Genomic DNA, 22,948 nt, shown 5'->3' with positions numbered 1-22,948 from the left:
TCGACATACACCAATATCTCATAGTGGTCACAGATTACACAAAAAAAAGTGTTTGTCACCCTACACCTGTCCTATTTAGTCTATGTTTTTACATTTCCCCTGGTTGAATGATTTCCTTTTCCCATTGCTTTGTTGCTGAGCAAAAAACATCCAATTTAGAAAGCTCTCACTGAACTTCAATCACTCAGTCAATTCTTTGATTTGACCAGGTAAGAAACCATTGAGAAGAACTTCATATTTCCAATACAGGACCTGTCCACGAAGTCTCACAAAAGCTGCAAAATATTTAACACAGCAGTACATTCTAACCCTTCACCAAGCCTTTACAGCCAAATAATTACAAGACTAAACCCTGTCAATATTTCAACCTATTTACACGACAGAGTCTTTTGTTTTTTTCACTCAGGTTAGTTCTCAAGGTATGGCAATCTATTTAAGTACTTTCATTCTGAGGTCATGCAGTGTAATCCAACTGCCTCTCTAGCTTTTCAATTATTAGGAGGCTGCTGAAGAGCAAACTTCAGGTCCTACAGGTCAGCATCTTTCACTTTGCAGTTTCCTTGTCAGACTGCCAATGACCTCTAAGCCTGCAATGCCTTCAGACTCCAGGCTTATTTGGGCTGAGAAATATCATTCTTTACAATTTGATCAACAGCCATTGTTGCCTTTAGATGAGATAACAGAAAAAAAACCAAATAAACAAACACTTGATTACACAATTCATGTATTTATTTTTAAATGGGAAGACCAGTTTAACTGCCGAAAATTAGCCACCGGATTAGTCTCCCCCCCCCCCCAGAATTAGATGAGCTGCAACACTGATTGATGTCTAATGTTATCTATTGTATGACTAAACATACCCCATAGAGTGGAACAAAACTGCTAAATCCACAGGCTATGGATGATAGCTGCTGCTCCCGTCCTCCTCTCCACGCTTGCACATTTGAGGCAATGGTGTTTAAGGCGTCCTGCAATATGTTATTTATAAATGGTGAAAACTGGCTATATATATTAGATTTTTAAGCAGCGTTCTCAGTACCAAATGAGTGTGAGTGGGAATATGGAAAGTGTGTATTTTTATACGTCCAAATCACCCAAGTCAAGGTGCAACAGCAACCCTAGCAGATGTAACTGTAGAAGTTTCAGTGCAGATAAGCCCATTCCTGATGCATGCAAGAATGATAACTGGAAGGTGCACAGAATGCAACTATTCTGAATAGCGTTGATATTGAAATATCCAACTTAACATCAATTGGAATACAGGTATCTAAAATAAAACCAAAATGCATTTCCATGACAGAAATTCCTATCCTAAAGACTTGAAAAAAGGACAAGATGCTCAGGTAGAGGAAGTGGCTGTGTTTGGAAGTGAAAATGCAAGCACCACCACCATCAATGTAGGTGTCTTTTACAGGCAAAAAATGATTGAAATAAATAAAACATTCTGTTGTCCTCAATACGTTGTTAGTCTAGGACAGAAATATTAACAACTGACCCTGTCCCATGTGGTATAGGACCATCTTCTTGTGAGCAGAACTTGGGTGGTCAAAAACACAACAAATTGTTTGCTGAATGGACTAAACTGTAATTCAAAACAGCACGAAGAGAGAATATGTTCTTACACCAGTAATGCACAACTCTGGTATTTTCTTCCGATTAGGTCCTACACATGTTTATTGACCCCAATAGCAGGTTCAATTGACTAATTTAGGACCTGCTCGGAATGGACTTCGATGGAGTTCTGCACCACTGCCTTAAACAATATACAGTACGTAAGACAGGGCCAGCAGTATACATGCATGTTTAATTATCTAAAATAAAAACAGGATATAAATATATTTTACCGTATGTGTTACCGAGAAGACTATTTTATCTATCTGATCTACCAATTAAAAGCACCCGAGGCAAGTACACTGCATCTTTCTGCTTGTTGTTTTGCGCATTTTGTGAGTAAGTTAAAAAATGTAAAGATTTTCATCATGACAAGACACTTACGGCAAAAAAAAAAAAAAAAAAAAAAAAAGCATAGGAATCTCTATGAAACTGCCTTAGCTGAAATGACATGTCAATTTCAAATATGTGTGCAACTTCTTCCTGGAAGTATTTTCTTTTTATGAGTGTAACCTGTTTCACAGATCTAAGAATGCAATCAGAGTTTCTGTCTGGCAAAGAACGCTTTAGTCTGTCCACACACTGGGTTAACACAAAGCGGGCAGCGCAGGGGTAGCTGCCTGGAACAGGCCTCCTTGGACTTCAGGTGCCTTTGTACCAAATCAGCAAGTGCCTGCAACAGAGATTTAAGAAAGATCAGTGCACATACTGAAGAGAAAGAAGTCCAAGCTGAACATGCCCAAAACTATTCAGCGGATGAGTAATTCCGTTAACTAAAACTTGTTCTTCAGCATTGGTAATGATTTTCACAGTCTTAACTAGTTCACATTTATCTATCCCATTTCAGTGTCAGTACAATTTCCATGTGCAATATTTAGGATTAATGCTGAGGAAGCTTCTCGCTAAAGTAGTCTCCACCTCCAGGGATTACTGCTGTGTTTGTTTTTCATTAGAATTATAAGCCACTAATTCAATCAAAGGGTTTCAACTGACGTCATAACCAGCGAGAGTGAAGTTCAAGTGGTTTAGAGTCAGCTGGAACTCTGAGATTGATTTAGTGGCTTCATAATACAGTAAACATTACAAGAAGCCAGCTGTTATTGTGTATAATGTATAGTGCTTTTAAACTAAAATGGTGAAATGGTTTATTGATATCATTTTACAGGAAATGTTTTTCAGGTGATAGGTGAGATGCTTGGAGGACAAATGATCAGTACAGTGCACTACTGAGCAGATACATACAGGAAACTAGATGAGAAAAGGGAAAAAAAAACAGAAACATGCTACTAATAAAGACAATTTACCAATTTAATTTGTTTGTAATTATTATTATTAATAATAATAATAATAATAATAATAATATTATTATTATTATTATTATTATTATTATTATTAATAACATACTACAAATGCTACCTAGGAATCTCCAAATGTTTGGTAGACTGGTTCCAAAACTCACTGGAGACAGTTACAGTTTTTTTTTTTTTTTTTTTAATATCCACAGTTAAATAGTATGGTATATTGAATCTCAATTTTGTAAAGTTTTAAACTCTTGAAATGAAATGCTTACTTTGAAAAACCTTCACGTTTTTCCAATGGAACGATTTGCTGACTGTACTGTATATACTTAGTAGCCTGGAGTACATTACACAATGAACATGCAGTTAATTGCTTGAAGGTGGGTGCTAATGACTGTTTTGTTCTGAAAGCTAGCTTGAATTGAACTTTAAGGAAACTCATAATATATTAATACTTAAATGTCAGCAAAACAAACAAACAAACAAACAAACAAACAAACAAACAAGACAAACAGCTATATATCCCCCACGAAAAACCCACCCAAAAGTTCTGGAGAGACAACACATTGACCCTGCAAATCTTAAACAAATGAACTGCAGTCAAATGCATCAGGCATACCTTAAAAAACAGTGGGTTTCCGTTGAGGGACTCTGCTCTTCTGATATTTTCTGCACCGCACTGAAAACAAAGTAAAATCAAGTATTTAATTGCTGAAGACCCAGGTTTTCCAGATACATGTCTTAAACAGTTTAGACTTGAATGAAATACTTCTATCAATTGCACCAAACCTTCTATTTAGTTAAATCTGTTGACATCTGTTAGCAGTGTGAATTCCTTTAACTGCATTTAATCACACATTTTAGACAAACCGTGTCACACATCTGAATGCTGGAGCAGTATTAAAACATTAAAAACAAAAACAAAAAGAAAAGAAAAAGCACAATACAAATCAATGCTGAGTGTGCCATTCGCTCTGCATGGCACCAACACAATCGATTTGTGGTTAGCACAGGAGCCCTTGGATCAGGAGGTCAGGAGGTTCACTCAAGTCTAGACACCAGTCTAAGAGGAGCACTCCACCGCAGGTTAGACGCCTCTCCAGGAGAGAAGGTGAAATCCTGCTTGGTTGTGAAAAACAATCTCTTCAGAGATTCCGCTAGTTCCCCATAGGTCCCAACTGGAAGGGAGAAGGGCTTTGTAAGCTGTATCGGCCAATAGAAACGCGGAATACTGCTGAGCACATTTGCCATCGAGCAGACCAGAAACCTGAGTTTATGTCAATCCAATGTCACTTTTAGGGACATTTAAAATGTTTTCAGCTCTTTATAATCAACAAATAGATTTGCATTGTTCTATTTTGCATTGTTCTATGACTAAAGCACCTCAAACCTCTTTACAAAGCAAATACGGAATAAACTTCAGTAGACAAATGATTTTTGTATTGAATGTAAAGCATAATGCAAGCTCACAGTATGCTAGGCACAGGGGTCCAAGGGCCCCTGGGGGGCGGCAGCACATAGAAAAATGTTCTCTCCCAAATGACCCTGACAACGCAATGTTTCCCAGACTGAGGGATCAATTCATTTACATGAACGCTGCTGTTAGGTGCTTGGGGTTATTTTGAAAGTAACATTAACGTCAGGTCAATGTGAAACAGTATGTATCATTATACAACAAAAGGGGGTGAGTGGATGGCAATTATATGAATGTACTTATAGCATTACATTTTAAATAAACACATGTAAGACTTCTACCAGCGTATGGTTTTATGGTAGAAAAAAAAACAGCACACTGAACATAATGAAAACAGTAATACATCTACAGGTACAAACAGCCTCTCTCACTAAAGGGATCAAAATCAAAATTCCCGGAGAGATTCTTACGTCAGGATGCCCGTCAAGAAAGTCTGAAAATCCCTGCTATCTGTTTGTCGGTCTGACTGTTAGTCCTTCAAAAAACGTCCATAGAGTTTGAAAATATTTTCAGTATTTATGCTACCTTCTTGCCTACCGTAGTATGTTTTGTACATTCTGCTTAGTGGAAAATACTTGGTCAGCACTCACCTCCTTCCCCAGCACCTGTGAATACTCAATATCCAGCTCATGCAGTGTTTCAATGTGGTCGCTGGTGAAAGCTATTGGGACCAAGAGGATATTCTTCTTCCCTCTCTCACACAACCCCTTAATCGTATCGTCTGTCTGAGGGCCGAGCCAGGCCATGGGGCCCACCTGAGGTAGCCATGAAAACAAAACACAAACTGTCATTTTCCCCTCACCCACTGTAGGCTGCATTGTATCAACATATGAATTACCAAGTTATGCTTTACAAAGAGTGAAAGAGAAATTGCTCCTATGTCAACAGAATAAGCACTTCAAGCCGTTTGCGGTCCTATAGTCGGACCAGGTCTGACATTACAATTTTACGCAGGGATACGCATATTCCCTTCACCACAGACATAACACGGACATAAACAAACAAGACAGCTGCTTCCGCATCCAACGCTCAAAGAATATCACAGACATTTGCCAAGCTTTTTGAGATGTTATAGTAATAAAATAATGACTTGGATAGCATTATTGAGGAGTCGTTTGGTGATAAAACAAGTGATCAGGAAATGATTTATCAGTATGCACTACTATGAAGAGATACATGTAAAATACAGTGAACAAGGAGTGGGGCAGGGCTGGAGATGCAGTACTGAGTGTCCTGTTGATATGCAGTGCCTTTCAACCCTTTGCGGTCCAATGTCGGACCCTGTCCGACATCATCAAAAAAACGCAAAAAACGGGTTTCTAGTCGTTTTTTCTCTGGAAAAAGCAGAGAAAACCATTCAATGGCCGAGTGGGAGCGACAGGAGCCGAGACAAGCCGAAAAAAAAGGGCGTATCTCATGAATAGTCATACTTGCCCCTGGCATCAGATAACAGCGGCCATAAGGAAACAAGCTGCCTGCTAATGCATCAGCGCTCAGAGAATATCACGGACATTTGCAGAGCTTTTTTCAGATGATAAAATAATGACTTGGATCGCATTGAGGCGTTTGGTGATAAAACGAGTGATCAGGAGATGATTGATCGGTATGTACGACTATTATTATTATTATTATTGTTATTTATTTCTTAGCATATGTGAAAGCTATAGCGAATGAAAGGGTGGGGCGGGGCTGGAGATGCCTAGTGAGTGCTTTGTTGATATGCAGGGCTTTAAACCCATTTGACTGTGGAAAAAAAATACTTTTAAACAGCGCGTCTAAAATTAACTGCACATGTGAAAATAAATTCCCTGACGCGCCTGACGCGCACTTAATAAATGGACTGCAAAGGGTTAAACCCGTTTTACTATGAATAAAATTATTTAAACAGCGCCTGTAAAATAAAAGTGTGTGTAGAATAAATGGACCGCAGAGGGCTAGAGATAAATGTAAAAAAGTAAGACAGACAGACAGACAGACAGACAGACAGACAGACAGAGGTCCTGCTTATTCCCCTAAATTTTGATTCTCTCAAATCACTCCTGCCAAAGAATGGACAGTTTGCAAGTTTCATCATAACATGGTAAGGGTCCAAATGCAGTTAAAATGCTACTTTTGATGGCTGGCTTATTTGTTTTGCATTACTTTGCTATGATTGTAGTCTGTCGATTCTTAACAATAATACCATTTTGTACCCCAAATCAAAATAGATTTAGCAGCTGTAGAATTAAAGACCAAAAAGAGAACTACAGATTATAATGAAATAAATCAGCCTTGGGCATTAAAAATGTTGCTTTATTGTGTGCTTTGATAAATGTGGGTGTGCTTCCTTGACTATTAAAGAAGCCACTCACAAGTCTGGAGAAGTTAAATGAATAAAATGTATTTAATTAATCAAAACACTCTTTAAAATTGCTTTGTGAATCAGGACCTGTATCTGCAGTTATAGTTCCTCGTGATTTAATGTAAGCAACAGAGCCAGAAGAGGAGGGCTTTATTGTCTGGTAAGACCCGCTTCATGCATTTGCATGTCCACAGCCTCGCACACAAACACGAACATGCTTTGTTAACCGTTTGTTTTTATATACCTAAAATATAGAACATTAAAAGAATAAAAGTAAAGTAAGTAGGATTTGAGCCTAGTAAATTAAAAACAGATAGTAGCCAACTTTTACAACTTGTCATTCAAACCAGAGACTAGCTACTATTGCTGTTGTTGTGGTTATTGCATTGCCGCTGACTCACCAAACACTATTCAATTTTTACTTAATGTGCTAAACTTGAACGTATAGGACACCAGTGGATTGATTTGGAACAGAGATTAAATAGTCTGAAGGATAACACTGAAGATCCTTTACTAGAGACCCCATACTGACCAATCACGTTCAATTAAATCTCTGATTTAGGGAATATAGTTCTTCATTTTCCTTGTAAAGCAAAAGAAGTGTTCTTGCACTACAGTAATCAGGCTGTAATAAAGTGCCGTATCCACTAGGTGGCATCACATAACTATTTTCTATCATAGCAAAGTTAATTACCACAAACTTACAGGTGCAGTGAAATAACCTTTTTAAGGTCTGAAATTCAAGTCTAATCATGTTGACTAACCAAAACATATGACCAAAGCATTTTTTTGGTCCTAATGGCAAACTGAATTTTTTCTCCACTCAAATAAAAAAAAAAACATACATTTCAGGAAGCGTGAACAGGCCAAGGTTGTATGTATTGGTTAATACTAGAGTGCCACGGCGACTGTAATTGTCCACAATGGAGACAGGGTGTTCAGGAATTGTAATAAATTAAAAGTGAATATTTGAATATCAACTATAGACTATAGGTATAAGAATAAAAAATAAAAAAATAAAGTGCTTTAACAGTCATGCAGACAATTCAAGCAACAAAACATAGGTGTTTGTGGTCATGCCAAGCAACTATTTAAAGTGCCTTATAGATTAATAGGATGACTCATCCACAACTCCAAACACTCAATAATAAATTAGGAGGTAAAACGGCAAGAAACTGTTGTAACTGTGATAGACTTCTTTAAAACAGGAAGACTCACGTACCCTGGACTGCCACACCAGTCTGTAGGGGTTACAGTGGTTCAGTTTCTCCATGACGTGCTGGACAGTGGCGCCCACCTCCTGAGGGTAAGGGTCCCCTCGATTCACCACCTACAACAAAGGCAAGAACGCCCGTCAAACACTGAGATAAGAACAAGAGAAAATACAACAGTGGAACCTCCCAGCTCTGCACATCTCTTCAATGAGGATGCCCAACTGGAAAACCCGGGCTGAACGTAAATAACAAAATGCAATCCGCACAATGCCATTGCTCCCTCGAGTACTGTAGTACATTAAGCTATTTTCTATATTTCACACCTGTTTTTATTAATGGTATTTTCATGTTTAAAAAGCACCTATAAGCCAACACCTGATATTAGACAGATATAGGACAGCTCTCCTTGTCAGTTCTGCAAAATAACCATGTATCTGGTACACTTGACCCAGAACCCCAGTGCAGTACCTGCACAGATAGTCTGGAAAGTAGGGCAAATAGCATATTTTAGTCTTGCATTCATAAGGCAATGTTTTGCAGGGATTTATGATCGTATCTTACCAGTGCACATGTATGCATAAATCACAAACCTGCCTATGCTGCCCATTACCAGAGGTGGAAAACAACCTGCAACTTTATTTATTGCCGACAGACAATATATGACTTTACAAAAAACCCAACTGTTAAATGAAGTTCTTGCTCTTATTGTATTTACTTGTATTGTAACACTTGAAATGTATTTGCTTACGATTGTAAGTCGTCCTGGATAAGGGCGTCTGCTAAGAAATAAATAATAATAATAATAATAATAATAATAATAATAATAATAATAATATTAAAATACAGTAGCACATTACTCCTAATAAAATCAGCCTCAGTTAACCAACAGGAGGCTCTTCTCTCTTGGCCTGCAACGTTGCATTACATGTTGAAACTACAACAAACAAGAACTGGCAAAATAAATCTACATCCCAATCGAAAATCCCCTGTATCCGCGCCAACCTACACGCTTCCTGATACTTACAGACTGACTCTGTAAACTGATACTTACAGACATGGGCAATGAATGAGCCGAGAAGAGAATGACCACATCGTCACGTTTCTCAACAGGAAATTTCTTTAGCTCTTTTTGTATATGATCTGCAAAACACTGAGAAAAAAAGGAAAAGGTGACAGGAATGCAATCAGAGGTGTAAATAAAAACATTATTCTCTCTTTTCACTACATAAAAAAAAATGCTCTTTAACTAAAGTGGGTATTAACTTTTGTTGTAACCATGCAGAGAGTCTTGAACAGTTTCACAAATATCTAACTATTTAAAAAAAAAATAAATAAATAAATAAATCACTCATCATATTAAGCTGTGTGGGCTCCACCCAGAGAGGCAGTTTCTCTTCCATTTCTGAATATGCAATAAAAACAAACAAAACTACAACAAGGGGGAGCATGAACTTACAAGCAGCTCAGTGCTCCGTCACCTTGAATTTACAAATACAACATCTATATATTAGACTGATAAACTTCTCTGGGGGGGAGTGTTGTTGGGGAAATACAATTTCAATCATTATTTGTGGTGTAGTCTGAAAGTTAACATACCAATTTTGGCAATATGAAATGTGTCACAGACCAGTGAAGAATATAGAGGATACACCATGAACGTTCATAGCTAACTGCAGCTATACCAAGAATAACCCAGGAGCCTCCAAAGGGGCCGAGTGGGTTGTTTAGGGCTATCCTCATGAGTGAAATAACCACAGCACTCTATGAACGTTCATGGAGCATTCTGTTCATATAACAAGAATCATTATGGAAAAGAAAGCATGTTTAAACTTAAATTATTTTGGAGAATTACTTTCCTTGGATCTGCTAACAACGCGGCATGATTTGGAAAGGTGCGATTTTTTAAAATCACTCAGGACCACTGAATATAAAAATAAGTTGTTTGATGCTAGATGTCTCAATGCTTGTTGTATAAAATAAAATAGCTCAATCCACCATTGTATTTACACTTCCCAGCTATAATGTTACAAATAACTTAATCTACATTTTTATATATGAATATGGACTCACTTTTTATATGAAAATTAGCAGGTGGTGTCGGTAATCTTAGTTAAGATTCACCATTAAGGGAGCAAACCATTCACTGTGACGTCACAAACCTGTGCCACTGGTGCTCGATTCTGTGACTATAGGTTTCATCCTGGATGCCCACCATCGCTTTGTAACTTATGTTCTTATAACTTCATGTCTTACTTCAATAAGAAGAGGGTGTGTGGGCCATCTGTCGATTGCACTCCACCTCATCTTTGGTTCCTCCCCTTTATTGTTGTAGTATTGGTAGATTGCATTTAAACTGCTACCTATAAACCAAAAAAAAAAACAATATCATCTTTAAAAAAAGAAACAGTTCTGATAAATACATAAATTAATAAATAAATAAAAACACACACACACCACATGGCTTTTAATTATCACTTTAGACTGAATTATTTCCAGTTATTGTTAGTTCCCCTCAGGGTTTCTGTTACTATGCAACCTCAGCTGAGCTGCAGCCACAATTTTCCTCTGCTATCTCCATGACATGCCCTGTGGAATGGAAAAATCACACAGGCCCAATGGCCAGTGGTAGTTAGGGTGTTCAATGATCAGAAACCAAACAGAACACTGGATCTGCAGACCTGGATGAGCTTATTCATTTAAATCGTGGCTTAGTTTAAAGCAAACTTTTAGCAGTAGGTATGTTGAGTAGGAAAACTCAAAACACATGCTGCCATTATGTAGAATTAAACAACATCTGGACACCTGTTCTAAAACCTCAACTTATTGATCAAATGATTTACACAGATGTGCAAGTCGGTTATGAGCGGTTCGGATTTTTATCAAATCTTTCAGCTGTTTTTGATGTCCAATCTGTTTTCGGTAAAACCTGAAAAAAACTAACGGCATTTGTGCAGCCAAGGGAACGGGACATGCTATTATTCACACGTCATTTTTGATTTTTAAACTGTAATAAATAAGATCAATACAGTGTTATTGCATTACTCATATCAATGTATTATACAGCTAGGCACAATGTAGAAATAATAAAATAATCTATTAATAGACATTAAACTTTATTTATTATTTTCCTGGTACCATTGTCGCCGTGGACGGTTGTATGGGGAAAATCCCGTCTGAGTAGAACTGCAGCTCGTAGTTTTCAAAATTGCAATTATTTAATCAACATGTTGGCTTCAAAGTGACAGGTGTTTGGCAGCATTTAAAATAGTTTCTGATGAGGAAACTTCTAACTTAAAATGTCACCTAGATTTACGTCAGCAAAAAAATAAATCTAGAACTCAGGGCCCGCCTCCAGCCCCCCAAAATAAACACATGCAAAGTTCTTGTTTAGTATGCAGGTTTATTACAGCTGTTACTCTTGTACAATACATAGGACTCTATGGCAAGGCCCTTGCACTTGAATTCAAATCAAAATGCCGATAGAATGCAGCAACAAAGTAAATCATACAAATGAAATTAGTATGTCAGTACATGCACAGTAAATGAAGCTACTTTAATAAAAAAAATAAATGGACCTGCTCACAGAAGTATCCAATTTAAAGGAGCGTCCAGATATTTCTCTGCAGTATCCCTTTTGCTTGTTTTGCAGCGTCGCCCAGTTTACTGCATGTTCCAGGTTTACAATGGTTCGGGAGCTCAGCTAAAATTGTACTTTATTTAAATACTTTTGTATTTCCATTTTTTTTTTTTTTTTTTTTTTTTTTTTTTTTTTTAAATGTAGTCGTTGCCGTTACAGCATCGGAGGACAACGCAGCTCTGGGCAGCTTACAGGCAAGCCCGCAGACACCCGGCCAGACTACAGGGGTCGCTGGTGCGCGGTGAGCCGAGGACACCCTGGCCGACCTAACCCTCCCTCCCCCCGGACGACGCTCAGCCAATTGAGCGCCGCCCCCTGGGAGCTCCCGTCCATGGTCGGCTGCTGGAATAGCCTGGACTCGAACCGGCGACGTCCAGGCTATAGAGCGCATCCTGCACTCTAACGAGTGCTTTTACTGGATGCGCAACTCGTGAGCCCCCATATTCCATTTTTTATAAGAAAATGATTCAGTACCATTAGCCAATCAGCTTCCAGCGCTAGCGTGCTTCTATGAGACAGTAAAGAAAGTCACAGCATCAACTGTGAATCGAACCTAAAATCAACCCGTGCAAGTGCCGGCTTTATCACATTCATTGGACAGCAAATACGAGCCAGACACAACTGGCCCAAATGTATTTTATTATCCACCAAAACCAGCCAATCAATACTGTGCACCGACTGAAGCAACCAGTCCTGTAACCACAACTGCCGAATCAGCAAAATCACAACCGACTGGAGCTCAGCATCAACAACAAACCAAGACAGCTCAGTAATATTGCTCCATTCAGACACCTATCACTGTCCAGATAAACTACAAGGAGCTCTGACAAGTAAAGTTATTTGCTTTTTGGCTCTAATTATGCATATGATCCTTTACGAACATTTTTGGGACTATTTTCCTTAAACTTCTCAGCAGAAGGCTACCCGACAAATCATTACTACTTCAAGGTAAATCTGGGTTTTAAAGTGTTTTTTTGTTGTTTTTTTTTTTTAATAAGAATGAGAAGGCAAGGGTGCTAATGAAAGTCGTGGTCAACTACCACACTTTAGAGCCTTCATCGAGAGGGCTCTATGGCCATCACAAAATAATTGTTCTCATTATTTTCTTTAAAAAAAAAAAAAAAACCTTACCTAAAGTTACCTAGTTACCAAACCTTTAACTTGTCAAAGTTGCTTATAGTTCCTCTCAACAGTGCCAGATATCTGAATGGAGCAATATTAATGAATTGTCCGTGTCGGTTTGTTGTTGTTGAAAGATGCTGTCTCAGCTCCAGTCGAGCGGGCAGGCTGCGATTGGCTGATTCAGCAGTTGCGGGTACAGGACTGATTGCTTTCACCCGTGCAAAGTATGGATTGGCTGGTTTTGGTGGATAAAATAAATTTGGACCAATTGTGTCTTGGTTTAGTATATGCTGTCCAGTAGATGTGACCTGAGCTTTCATTACTGCAAGTCAAAATGAAAAAACTGGCACTTGCATGGAATCATTTTTTTATTTGATTCACAGTTGATGCTGCGATGTTCCAGCGGGCATCTACCGTCTAATAGACACCCGCTAGAGCTGGAAGATGATGGTACTGAATTGTTTTCTAATTCATGGCAATCTTTGATTTCTAACATTTTAAAAAAAGAATTGGGTAATACTTTCTACAGCAATATAGCTGCAACCTGCTTTAGTTAAGGATTATTGTGCTTATGGTGTATGATTTTACACACAGTACTCAGACATAGGCCTCATATTACCTGTTGTTGAACAGCTATACTGTGGGTACTGAGTAAAAGCTACAGCTCTTTCCACTCCATCTCTCTCCATCTCTTCAATGGCTTCTTCTGTCAGTGGATGGACGTAACGGAAGCCAATGTAAAACTTGTGGGGAGCTGCCGAAAAAGAAAAAAACAGACCATCAGTAGGTATAGGGGCAGGACAATATAGTTTGTTTGTGTGGCCTATGCTATTTCAACAGATTTTTTGAAATACTGAAAAGACAGGTAATATACAGAGAATGTTAAAAATCCTAGAATACAGAAAGTCTAATTATAATTTAGGTTAAAACAAAGTTTTTAAAAATAATACAACCAAGTAAGATAAAATGTATTGTAAAGATATATGCTTGCCCTAGTTGTTTTTTTTCTCATATAACTGAGGCACCAAAAAGAGAAGGTGAATCAGCTCCTTCTGCGCAGTGATTATAAACAAACCCTGCCTGTTTTAACAGGAAATCCCCATGGACCATCTTGCGCAGAAGCCTCCCAAACGTTCGCTGGCACTTGTTATCTAATCACCAGGAGACACCAACACCCTGCTATTGTATATCACTAAATGGCAGAATGCTGAGGTCCAACGTTTCTGCAATGCTAACTGCCAACTCCTTGCAGCCATGCCTAATGCCTTACTTACTTATTCAGACAGAATGACTCCTTTCTGTCTAATACATCACTTTATGAGCAGTACCTTCAATGTTAAAAACACTTCAGTAACCCACTTGCTCCATGTGATTATCAGACTTTTTTACAAATTGTTCTTCAACTGTGCGGATACAATTTATACCGGCGCTATAAAAGTATTATATTTAAATGATGTTGCAACCTTCCACAAGATTTAATGTTCCTGGACGTTAACCTAATGACTGGACAAAAATGTTCCAGTGAAAAGGCAGAGGAGAAAGAAGTAGGGAACCCAGACTAGGCCAGTTGAGCAAAAATATTTATCTGAATTACCCAAGGTGTAATAGGGTTGTCCTTTTAACCATACGGGCCAAAATAACAGTGAATATTGCCACACAAAACCAATAACTTACCTGTGCAATCAAAACCTGTTCTTATTAAAATGATTAGTGGGTTTTAAAACATTCAAGAAAAATCGCAGTTGTTTCAGAGTATATAGCAATAACACACAACAGGGTGCTCAAATATGGTTCAATATCTGCATACCCAGGTATGTTAAAAAGCAGAATTGTGCTTACAAAATGGCACCTCCCACCCTGCCTCACCTCTACCAAAGTGGACTGTCAAGTAAATCTGGCTGAATGGTTCTAAAAGTTGAAAGTTGTGCTGGTATGGTGACACATTTACACAGCTGTGGCAGGTTGGAAGCCCTGGCTGTGTAATGTGTGGGTGTGTTTGGGGAATATTGGGTTGCTTGGGTACCGTCGCTGGTTCTTGGTCTCCAGCGGGAGGCACTGGGGTCGAGAACGGCCTGCCCTCAAAAATCCACACAGGGAAAGATGGACATGAGGGGAGGGGTTTTGTGTTTCAAGGGGGCAGGTGGCCGATTGCAGCCAGGTGTGCTGTGCACGAGGGGAGCTATGCGGCAGGGTGGAAGACCTGCCAGTGTAATGTGTGGGTGTGTGTGGTGAATATTGGGTTGGCAGGGAGGGGGTTAAATTCCTCCATGCCAGAACACATGCAGGAATGTGGCTGACACATAATGGAATAATTCATGAATAATTAGGCTCCAGCCACAGGTGTATAAAAAGGGCAAAAACTCTTTGTTGGGGGCTGGTGTTGGTGACGAGTGCTGTGCTCTACTGTGTTGTAGGGTATGGGTACGGTATTGTTTTGTTTAAGACTTTTATTCTGGCCACTGCGCCTGATGCAAAAAATAGAGAGATATAATACTGTCATACCTATTCCGACCAGGAGCAGTCAAATTGACAGATACAAATAAAACATATTATAAGAATTAAATGTTGTGGTATTATTAGCATTTATCAGTCGGGACTTGCCACCATGTATTGAAGTTTGATTATACCTGTCTGTATTCCTCAAGTGAGCGATCTTCTGACATTACTATTGTTTCAATGAGCCTCTTGATAACCCATCAATCAGCCTTCACAGCTCACAGCGCCAGGCTGTCTGTCTGCACTCTGGTTACTGTACAAGTCACTCGTTTTTCTAAGAAATTCATTGTTACCTCAATACACATTGAAAATGGATCACGGAAGACGCAGGACAGCAAAGCAGTGTTTGGAATTACTGCAAATGTTACCAAACAATGATTCTGATGCAGCAGACGGACAATGAGGAATCTGACTCTGAAGCAGACTGAGTTTGCGAAGATTAATCTTCCAGCAGCAGTGGCAGTGAGGGCGCAGGAGATCCCGTGGGAGAAGAAACAATCCTGTGGCAGCCCCTGTGAGGATGCCAGCTACTTCACCTGCATCAGCCCCTGCACCTGATCCAGCTGCTACTTCAAATGAGACAGCCGCTTCTCCAGGGGTAGCGCCAGCACCACCTGGCACTCATGGCTTGTAATGATGGCACTGTTTGGAACATTATAAATAAAGTTCCAGGGCCCACGGCAAATGCAAAACGCAACATTGATAAGAGCACATTGAGTGCTTTTCGCTTATTCATTGACATGCATACGCTTCACCACATACAACGTTGCACTGAAGCAGAAGCTCACTGACAGCTACAAGATGATTCCTGGTCAATGCCCTTGGAGGAATTAGAAGCATTCATTGCACTAGTATATGCCCGTGGAGCATTTGGTGCCAGAAGCCTGGGTTACTGTTGATAGCTGTGCCAAATACGTGAAGACAGTCTGCGGTAAGTGCACTGCATACTTTGAAAAGCACAGGATCTGTGCGATTTGTGCCAGCACTTAAGACTTTGTAAACGATTGTAAATGAAACCCATTCCTTTCAAATGTTTATTTATTCATGTAATTTCGATTATAGTATGTCTGTGTATAAATGCATAGCTTCTGTTGCGTAAATGCGCTGTTATGTAGGCAATATAAACCCATTTATCTTTTGATACTTATTTACATCGTTTCAGTTGTAGTTTTGTATGTACATGAATACCTGTATATAGACAAATATATTTTCAAATATCTGTTTATTTCATTTTTTACCGTTTTTTGAGGTTGTGCTTTACGTAATATGTCTGTATATCAACACATTTCTGTTCAAATGTCCATTTATTTACAATGTTTCGGTTGTGTAGATGCTTTATATAACGTTCCTGAATAAAACTACAACTTAAATTCAATTGTTTGTCCTTTCATTATAATATTTATGTTGTTTTTAATTAAAATTGACCTTCTTTTATTCCAGGCATTTTATAAAACCTATTTCCATGTTTTTCTTTTTTCTACTTCAAAGAAACTCCAGTCTAGTCCTTTTGTATCGGACTTGTAGTTTACTAAACTGGCATGGAAAGCACATCAAAGCATGCCAAATGGCTGTGTTAAAATGAACAATAGCACAACAGGGAGCCTGATATGAGTAAAATCAATCTCTCAAATTGTTTTCTCCATAAAATGTGAAACTTTCAATGTGTAGTTGACAATATTCTCTTCACAGAAAATGAAGGCTTTTATTGTCCCCAGCTAGCTCAGCTGCTATGTGAATTGACAGTGGACAGTAACCATTTGCTGCTTGTCTGCAGCTCTTTTCTAGTGCTGTACTTATACTTGGTGACTGGGGTTTAATACGGTGTTACAAAGATCCTACCGGAACCAGCTGTAGACAAGCATCAAATTACCATTTTCTATGAAGGGAATATTGTCAAGTTTCAATGTCACTGTCAAGCCAGCCGTGGTTCGTGGGACACACTGTTCCTGTTTTTTAGGTTCTGGTAGTTTTTGTATTTTGTGTGTATAGCCGTTTTCATACTACACCATCCAATCCCGTGTCGAGTCGCTACGGAGCGGCCTTGCTCTACGATCTACAGAGTGAGGTTCGTCCTGTGTTGGACACGATCGTTTCACGCTGCATATTTTCATCCCAGGGCACACTGATGCGTGACCTCTTGCCCCTCCACGTTTGTTTTTGGCTACTGCCATGCACGTTTTCAACCCAAGGCGAGCGTAACCCTGTTGCATTCACATTTTATTTTTCAACATTTCGCCCTGGGTTGAAAATTCGCAACCTTAGTCTCTGGCAGGGGTGAGTTCACCCCGGGCTGAAACTGGCGATGTGAATGCACTTGCCTGTTTGCCCCAGGGCAAACAGGCAAGCGTGAAAATCCCTTGTGGGTTTGTAGGGGGTTAATAGAGAAAACTCAAACTGATGCAAGACAACACTAACCTGTCTCTGGAGAAATCTCATCCAGCAATTTCACCATTCCTTCTCCTTGAAGAGTGGTCCACATCTTAATCGGAGAGCCTCCGCCAATTCGGCTGTACTGTTCCTGAATTTTTGGGGTGCGTCTCTTGGCAATAAATGGTGCAAGTTTACTGCAATTTACAACAAAACAAAACAAAACAAACAAAAATCATAACCTATTGTAGTAAGACATTGAAGTCTGCATTAAATATCATACTTTAATTATTATTAGTGCAAAATATATTTCACACATGCTTTGAGATATGCCTCCTGTTTTTAGTTAGTTCTAGTTTATTAAAATACAGTCAGCGCTGCTTTACTGGGACGCCGCTCGAGACATATCCCTAATAAGAGGTTGCCCTAATTAAACTGTTCTGTGCAGCTGGATGTCTGAGATTGGTGCAGTTTGTGTCATTTAGAATGTCTTTGACAACCTCATACAAGAAATCCAGTGGTAATGGCAGTGTGATTTGCCCTTCTCTTTTTGTCGCTAACCTTCAACACAGGTGCTACTTGGAAGCAGTTTTATTTTATTCAAAGCAGAATGTGGAGTAGCATTGTTAATATGTTTAGTTGTTTTTGAATGCCATTATGGGGGGCTCTTATTGAGATTCTGCAGTATTGCAGAAGCCTTTGGCTATGTCTCCTGGATCAGCAATTAACCAACCTACTTGGCTATTTACTTTCAATGTTAAAAGATGCGCTCTCTGAAAATTACTTCTTTTCAAATACAATGGAAACTGAAAAATATCAGTATGAATAAAAAAGCTCTATTTTTTATGTGTGTGCTACTCTTACTCGATTCGGATTCGATGTGTTATGTTAATCATGTTGTGTCAATCATGGAGGAGATTTCTTGTTTTAAAAAAAAAAAAAAAACAACCCAAAAAGTGTTTTTGCTAAAACCTCCCAAAAATAGACAGCCCCTCCAGCATAATTTTCTCCTGCAAAACATAATGAAAAACCGCCCAGTTGGCAGCTCAGCAACTGACACCCAACGGAAGGCCAGATGGGCCGCCAATTCAAGAACACTGCCCTATACATTGGAACCTTCCCTTATGATTGTATAGGACCAGCTCCCAGTCGCATATTAGTGTGCCACAGACACGCACATGCTCATAACACCAGTAAACAGCCTCCCTTTTGGCAACTCAGTAAGTAGTATATATATATTTTTTGTTATTATTATTTTAGAAACTAGTACCCAGACAGCAGTATCAATCTCCCTGTCTTAAAAACAAACAGTGACAGAACACAAGGTCATTTTTTCCAGCAAGTGTGCACCCTTACTTAAGATAAAGACCGATCCTAGCGCTACAACAAAGTTTAAATATCAGCTTGCATTGTCTTTTACAGGAGACAACACTCATCCATAAAAGTGTGGTTTATGGACTCCAAAAAGTACTAATCTAAGACCCCTTTCACACTGGCACTCCTACCCGGGTCACAATCCCATGTAGTGTGAAACCACGTACCTGGGTCGTACCCGGGTTGACCCAGGTTACAGCGACCCACCTCAGGATGTGGGTCGACACACTTTGACTCGGGTTGAGCGAGACAAAATGCATGATGACCTTTCGTAAGCCGACAAAATAACAAACAGCCACGCCTGCGTGAAGTTTTCACTTCCGGAAGGAACATTTCTGTTTATTCTGTTTAGCCATATTTTTGTTGATTGAGACACACCATGAGCCAGATTGCAGCAGGGATGAAGAAGCATTTGCTCTAATCAACATTTGGGTTGACGGTTCAATCCAGAGAAGCTTGGATGGAAGTGTCCGTAACAATCTGCTTCCAGGGCATTGATACGTGCATTGTGTACTTGCGTCTGTCACCTAGATCAGCCCTGCTCTATCAAAAGCAGTGTGAAATTGCGTAGCAGACCTGCATGCCACCAGGTCATTACCCGGGTAGAGCATGCCAGTGTTAAAGGGGCTTTTGACTATCTTATCTTACTTTAGGTAAGGTAGTCAAAGATTGAGGTAGAGGCTGTGAAACTAGATAGTAGTTCAGTCACCAATCCATGTACTTAGAAATTGAACTGAATAGAATTAATTTCTTTAACTCGTGATATTTTACAAAGTTACTGACGATAGATAAAATCTTTGTATCCTCCTTACTTTTGCACTGGAAGCGTCATCAGATCCCTGTCCATGAAAAGCCTAAAAAGAAAATCATAGACGTCTTCTAGCTTCTCAGGCCCCCCCATGTTGAGCATCACAATTCCAGTTTTGGGTTTCCTGTTCAATGACAAAGCACATACGAAAGTTTCAGTGCACATGCTCAAAGAAACTGAGCAACACACATGGATATGTGGCATTGAAACACTGAAAGATACAAAGTGATTCACAGTAAGGTAGCTTGGAAAGCAGACATAGCAGCAAGTGAAAGAAACTTCCTCGCTGTTAAGGCTAATTTCAGCCAAGTGTAGTCAATTTCATTTTTTAAACCTGCAGAGGGTTTTTTTTTTTTTAAACTGTCCACTGACAGCTGGGCTTTAAATGGCAGCTTTTATTTGAACCTGCCAATGGGATATCATTGACTTTCAGCCCAGAATCTTTACAAGTTATGCAAGGGTATCTGTTCGATTTCATACTATACTGGAATTATGGCCCATATTAACAGATTTATATAGATTTTTATATTTATATATATATATATATATATCATCATTAACCGCTTACTCCTTTACAGAGTCGCGGTGAGCCAGAGCCTAACCCGGCATACACAGGGCGCAAGGCGAGACTACACCCTGGACGCCACTCCATCACAGGGCACCACACACACACTCACTCACTCACACAGAGGGCAATTTAGAGTGACCAATCAACCTGGACAGCATGTCTTTGGACTGTGGGAGGAAACCGGAGTACCCGGAGAAAACCCACACGAACACGGGGAGAACATGCAAACTCCACACAGACAGTACCCTATGCCGGATTCTAACCTAGGACCCTGGCGCTGTGAGGCAGCAGCGCTAACCACTAAGCCACCGTACTGCCTATATATATATATATATATATATATATATATATATATATATATATATATATATATATATATATATATATATATATATATAGACACACACACACACACACCATAATGTTGAAAAACATATTGCACGGATAAGTATAGCAGAGGAGACAACACAGTGTTTTGCAACACATTAAAACCCATTGGTAAATTGTATGTATTTTGCATAATTAGTAGAAGGCATGGTAACTGAAACAAAATGGCTCAACTGAATCCTAGATCCTATAAATGAGTGTTGAAAAATATTCATTTACCCTAGATCCACATTTAATAAAACTGCTTAACACAAAATTGTACACCAACCCAATAGATGATTCACATGGGACCCAGAAGCACAGTTTTATCTGATCACTGTGTTTCACAGTATGAGCAATCTAATAAAAAAAATAATCAATTTAGCATATTTATTTAGGAACATTAGATTTCAGTGTAGCATATCTATATGTGATGTGCTTCATTAAATTACTTATTTTCAAATAGTCTAGCTGACCAATATCTCAGCTTCTTAAATGCACAGAGCCCCAATCAATGTATGGACCTGGCTGTCACCTTTCACATACTTCTGTTCCTGAGACTGTGGTGTAGCAGCTGTGGTCTGCTTTGTTGCTGTCACTGCTGCTGCTGCTCTGGACTGCCATCGGGATTGCTTACCGGCACACAGCGTTCTGCCACTGCTACACTTTACAACTGTAAAGAACAAAGCTATTGCTTTCATAGCTGGTTCCAGCACACAACAAACAGGACACAAAAGGAACAAGAGACATACAGAAGTAGACACAAATGCAAAGCATGCAACTTGAAGAGACTTGCTCCAGACTGTTTGCAGCTGGTAATTTGCAAAACAGCTCTTCCTACCTAAACTAATGGATGCAACCTTGCACCAGGAAAGGTGGACATGGGACTGAGGAGTGCACCTGTCAGAGGTTGGGGGATATAACCTGGCTGGACTTCTGATTGGGTGCAGCGTTTACAATCTTTCAACTATGTAAGTCTGTGGGGCTATTTAAGGAGAGCCACTCAGGTTGGTGATGCGAGTAAAGAGCGTTGCCGAGTGCTGTGCTGACAATCGTCTGAACCTGTTTGCTGCCTCTTCTGCAAAAAAACTCCCTACTGTATTGCTGTAAACCTGCTTCCAGTCTCGTTTCGTTACAGTATCATTACATCCCTAGCAGCCCATTCATTTTGACTCTTGGTATACCGGTGTAAAATCAGCTTGGAACATGTAGCTGGCAGTTGTGCTGTAGTACAGTAAAATAACCAGTTATCTATGGAACAAAGTATTTTCACATGTGAAAGAAATGATATTCTACTGCGCAGAATAAAATCAAACATTCAATACATTGTTACATTTAAAATTGGAGAGTTATAAGTATCAACTGCTGCATGATACAAACTCCAGCTAGTTATACAAGCAGCAGATTTCTCATGAACGCGTTGTGTAACAACACAGCAAGATGACAGCCAGTATGGCTGGTAATATATCCCCGAAGTGTTTAGCTAATTATAGCTTATCTAATTATATTTTTCACAATGAGTGTATGGGGGAAAAGCGTTTTTATCCATTTGGCAACAATAACACCAGAAACAACACATTGATAACATAAATCAAGTATAATATATATTTTTTTAAACTAAAAGAGTTCAAGGTCATCGTATTTGTCAAACATTAAACACAAATGAAAAATAAAAAATAAACTATCGTTGCACTAGTAATATTCAGCTAAAATAAAGCGAACATTCGGTACAGTAGGCTACAGCAGAAACATCGTATTGTTAGAAACAATAAGACATTTGTTCATTGAAATGATATTATAACGCGATTACTACAATCAAAGATGTCAACACCAGACAACCAAAAAAACATTACATTTGCGTTGCGTACAGTGCACTTACATTGGAGTAATAGCCGACTTGCACTTCCCAAAACAGCCATGTTGTGTTAACTAAAATATCTTCCCGTGATTTTAATAACTTCAACAATAAAGTTCCTCTTAGAAGTGTTTTTTTTTTCTTCTTCCTGTTTATTGTATATATTATTCTGGATAAGTGTACCAATTCGTCGATTATTGGTCAAATGTCTGCAGTTTCCATGTACTAGACCTCCTGGTTCTGACTTGCAACATGTTATCTGTACTGAGGGGGTGGCGGGATCATTTTGAAGGTTTCACCCCCAGCACGTCGGTGTGGCGCTGATTAAAGCCTGACACGTGGGTCTTTCTTGTGCCGACACTGATATCATCATCAATTCGATTCTACGCTTTTCTCATCCTGGACAGTTGCATACAT

General features: G+C 39.2%; 1 protein-coding gene across 3 annotated transcripts; it reads right to left on the bottom strand.

Annotated features, from left to right (window-relative positions):
- Nucleotides 1–707: 707 nt before the first annotated feature.
- On the bottom strand, nt 708–22,948 carry LOC117964536 (ferrochelatase, mitochondrial-like). Of its 3 annotated transcripts, none has more exons than XM_059024536.1 (11): nt 22,556–22,948; nt 21,212–21,349; nt 19,747–19,866; nt 17,609–17,757; nt 13,317–13,451; nt 10,192–10,298; nt 8,990–9,088; nt 7,947–8,054; nt 4,974–5,138; nt 3,529–3,588; nt 708–2,284 (listed from the first exon to the last, which is right to left on the bottom strand). In XM_059024536.1, exons 2-11 carry the CDS (start codon nt 21,298–21,300, stop codon nt 2,150–2,152), a joined length of 1,167 nt encoding a protein of 388 aa, XP_058880519.1. In that variant the 5' UTR covers nt 21,301–21,349; nt 22,556–22,948; the 3' UTR covers nt 708–2,149. The 3 variants fall into 3 exon arrangements, with proteins under 3 accessions (XP_058880519.1, XP_058880518.1, XP_058880521.1); XM_059024535.1 differs by having other exon boundaries at nt 21,223–21,349; nt 22,556–22,919; XM_059024538.1 differs by lacking the exon at nt 21,212–21,349 and having other exon boundaries at nt 22,556–22,923.

The sequence above is a fragment of the Acipenser ruthenus genome, chromosome 1, assembly GCF_902713425.1.
Source record: "Acipenser ruthenus chromosome 1, fAciRut3.2 maternal haplotype, whole genome shotgun sequence".
Taxonomy (NCBI): Eukaryota; Metazoa; Chordata; class Actinopteri; order Acipenseriformes; family Acipenseridae; genus Acipenser; species Acipenser ruthenus.
This window is presented reverse-complemented; position numbering and strand designations above follow the sequence as displayed.

Bases quoted from the DNA above. Each gene is read 5' to 3' on its own strand.
- LOC117964536 (XM_059024535.1), bottom strand. From the start codon at position 22,595: ATGGCTGTTTTGGGAAGTGCAAGTCGGCTATTACTCCAAT. The intron at 19,867-21,222 runs GTATGTGAAAGG...GTCATTGAACAG, and splicing joins CCACAGTCTCAGGAACAGAA to GAAACCCAAAACTGGAATTG. The intron at 8,055-8,989 runs GTAAGTATCAGT...CCTTTGTTGTAG, and splicing joins CTCATTCATTGCCCATGTCT to GTGGTGAATCGAGGGGACCC.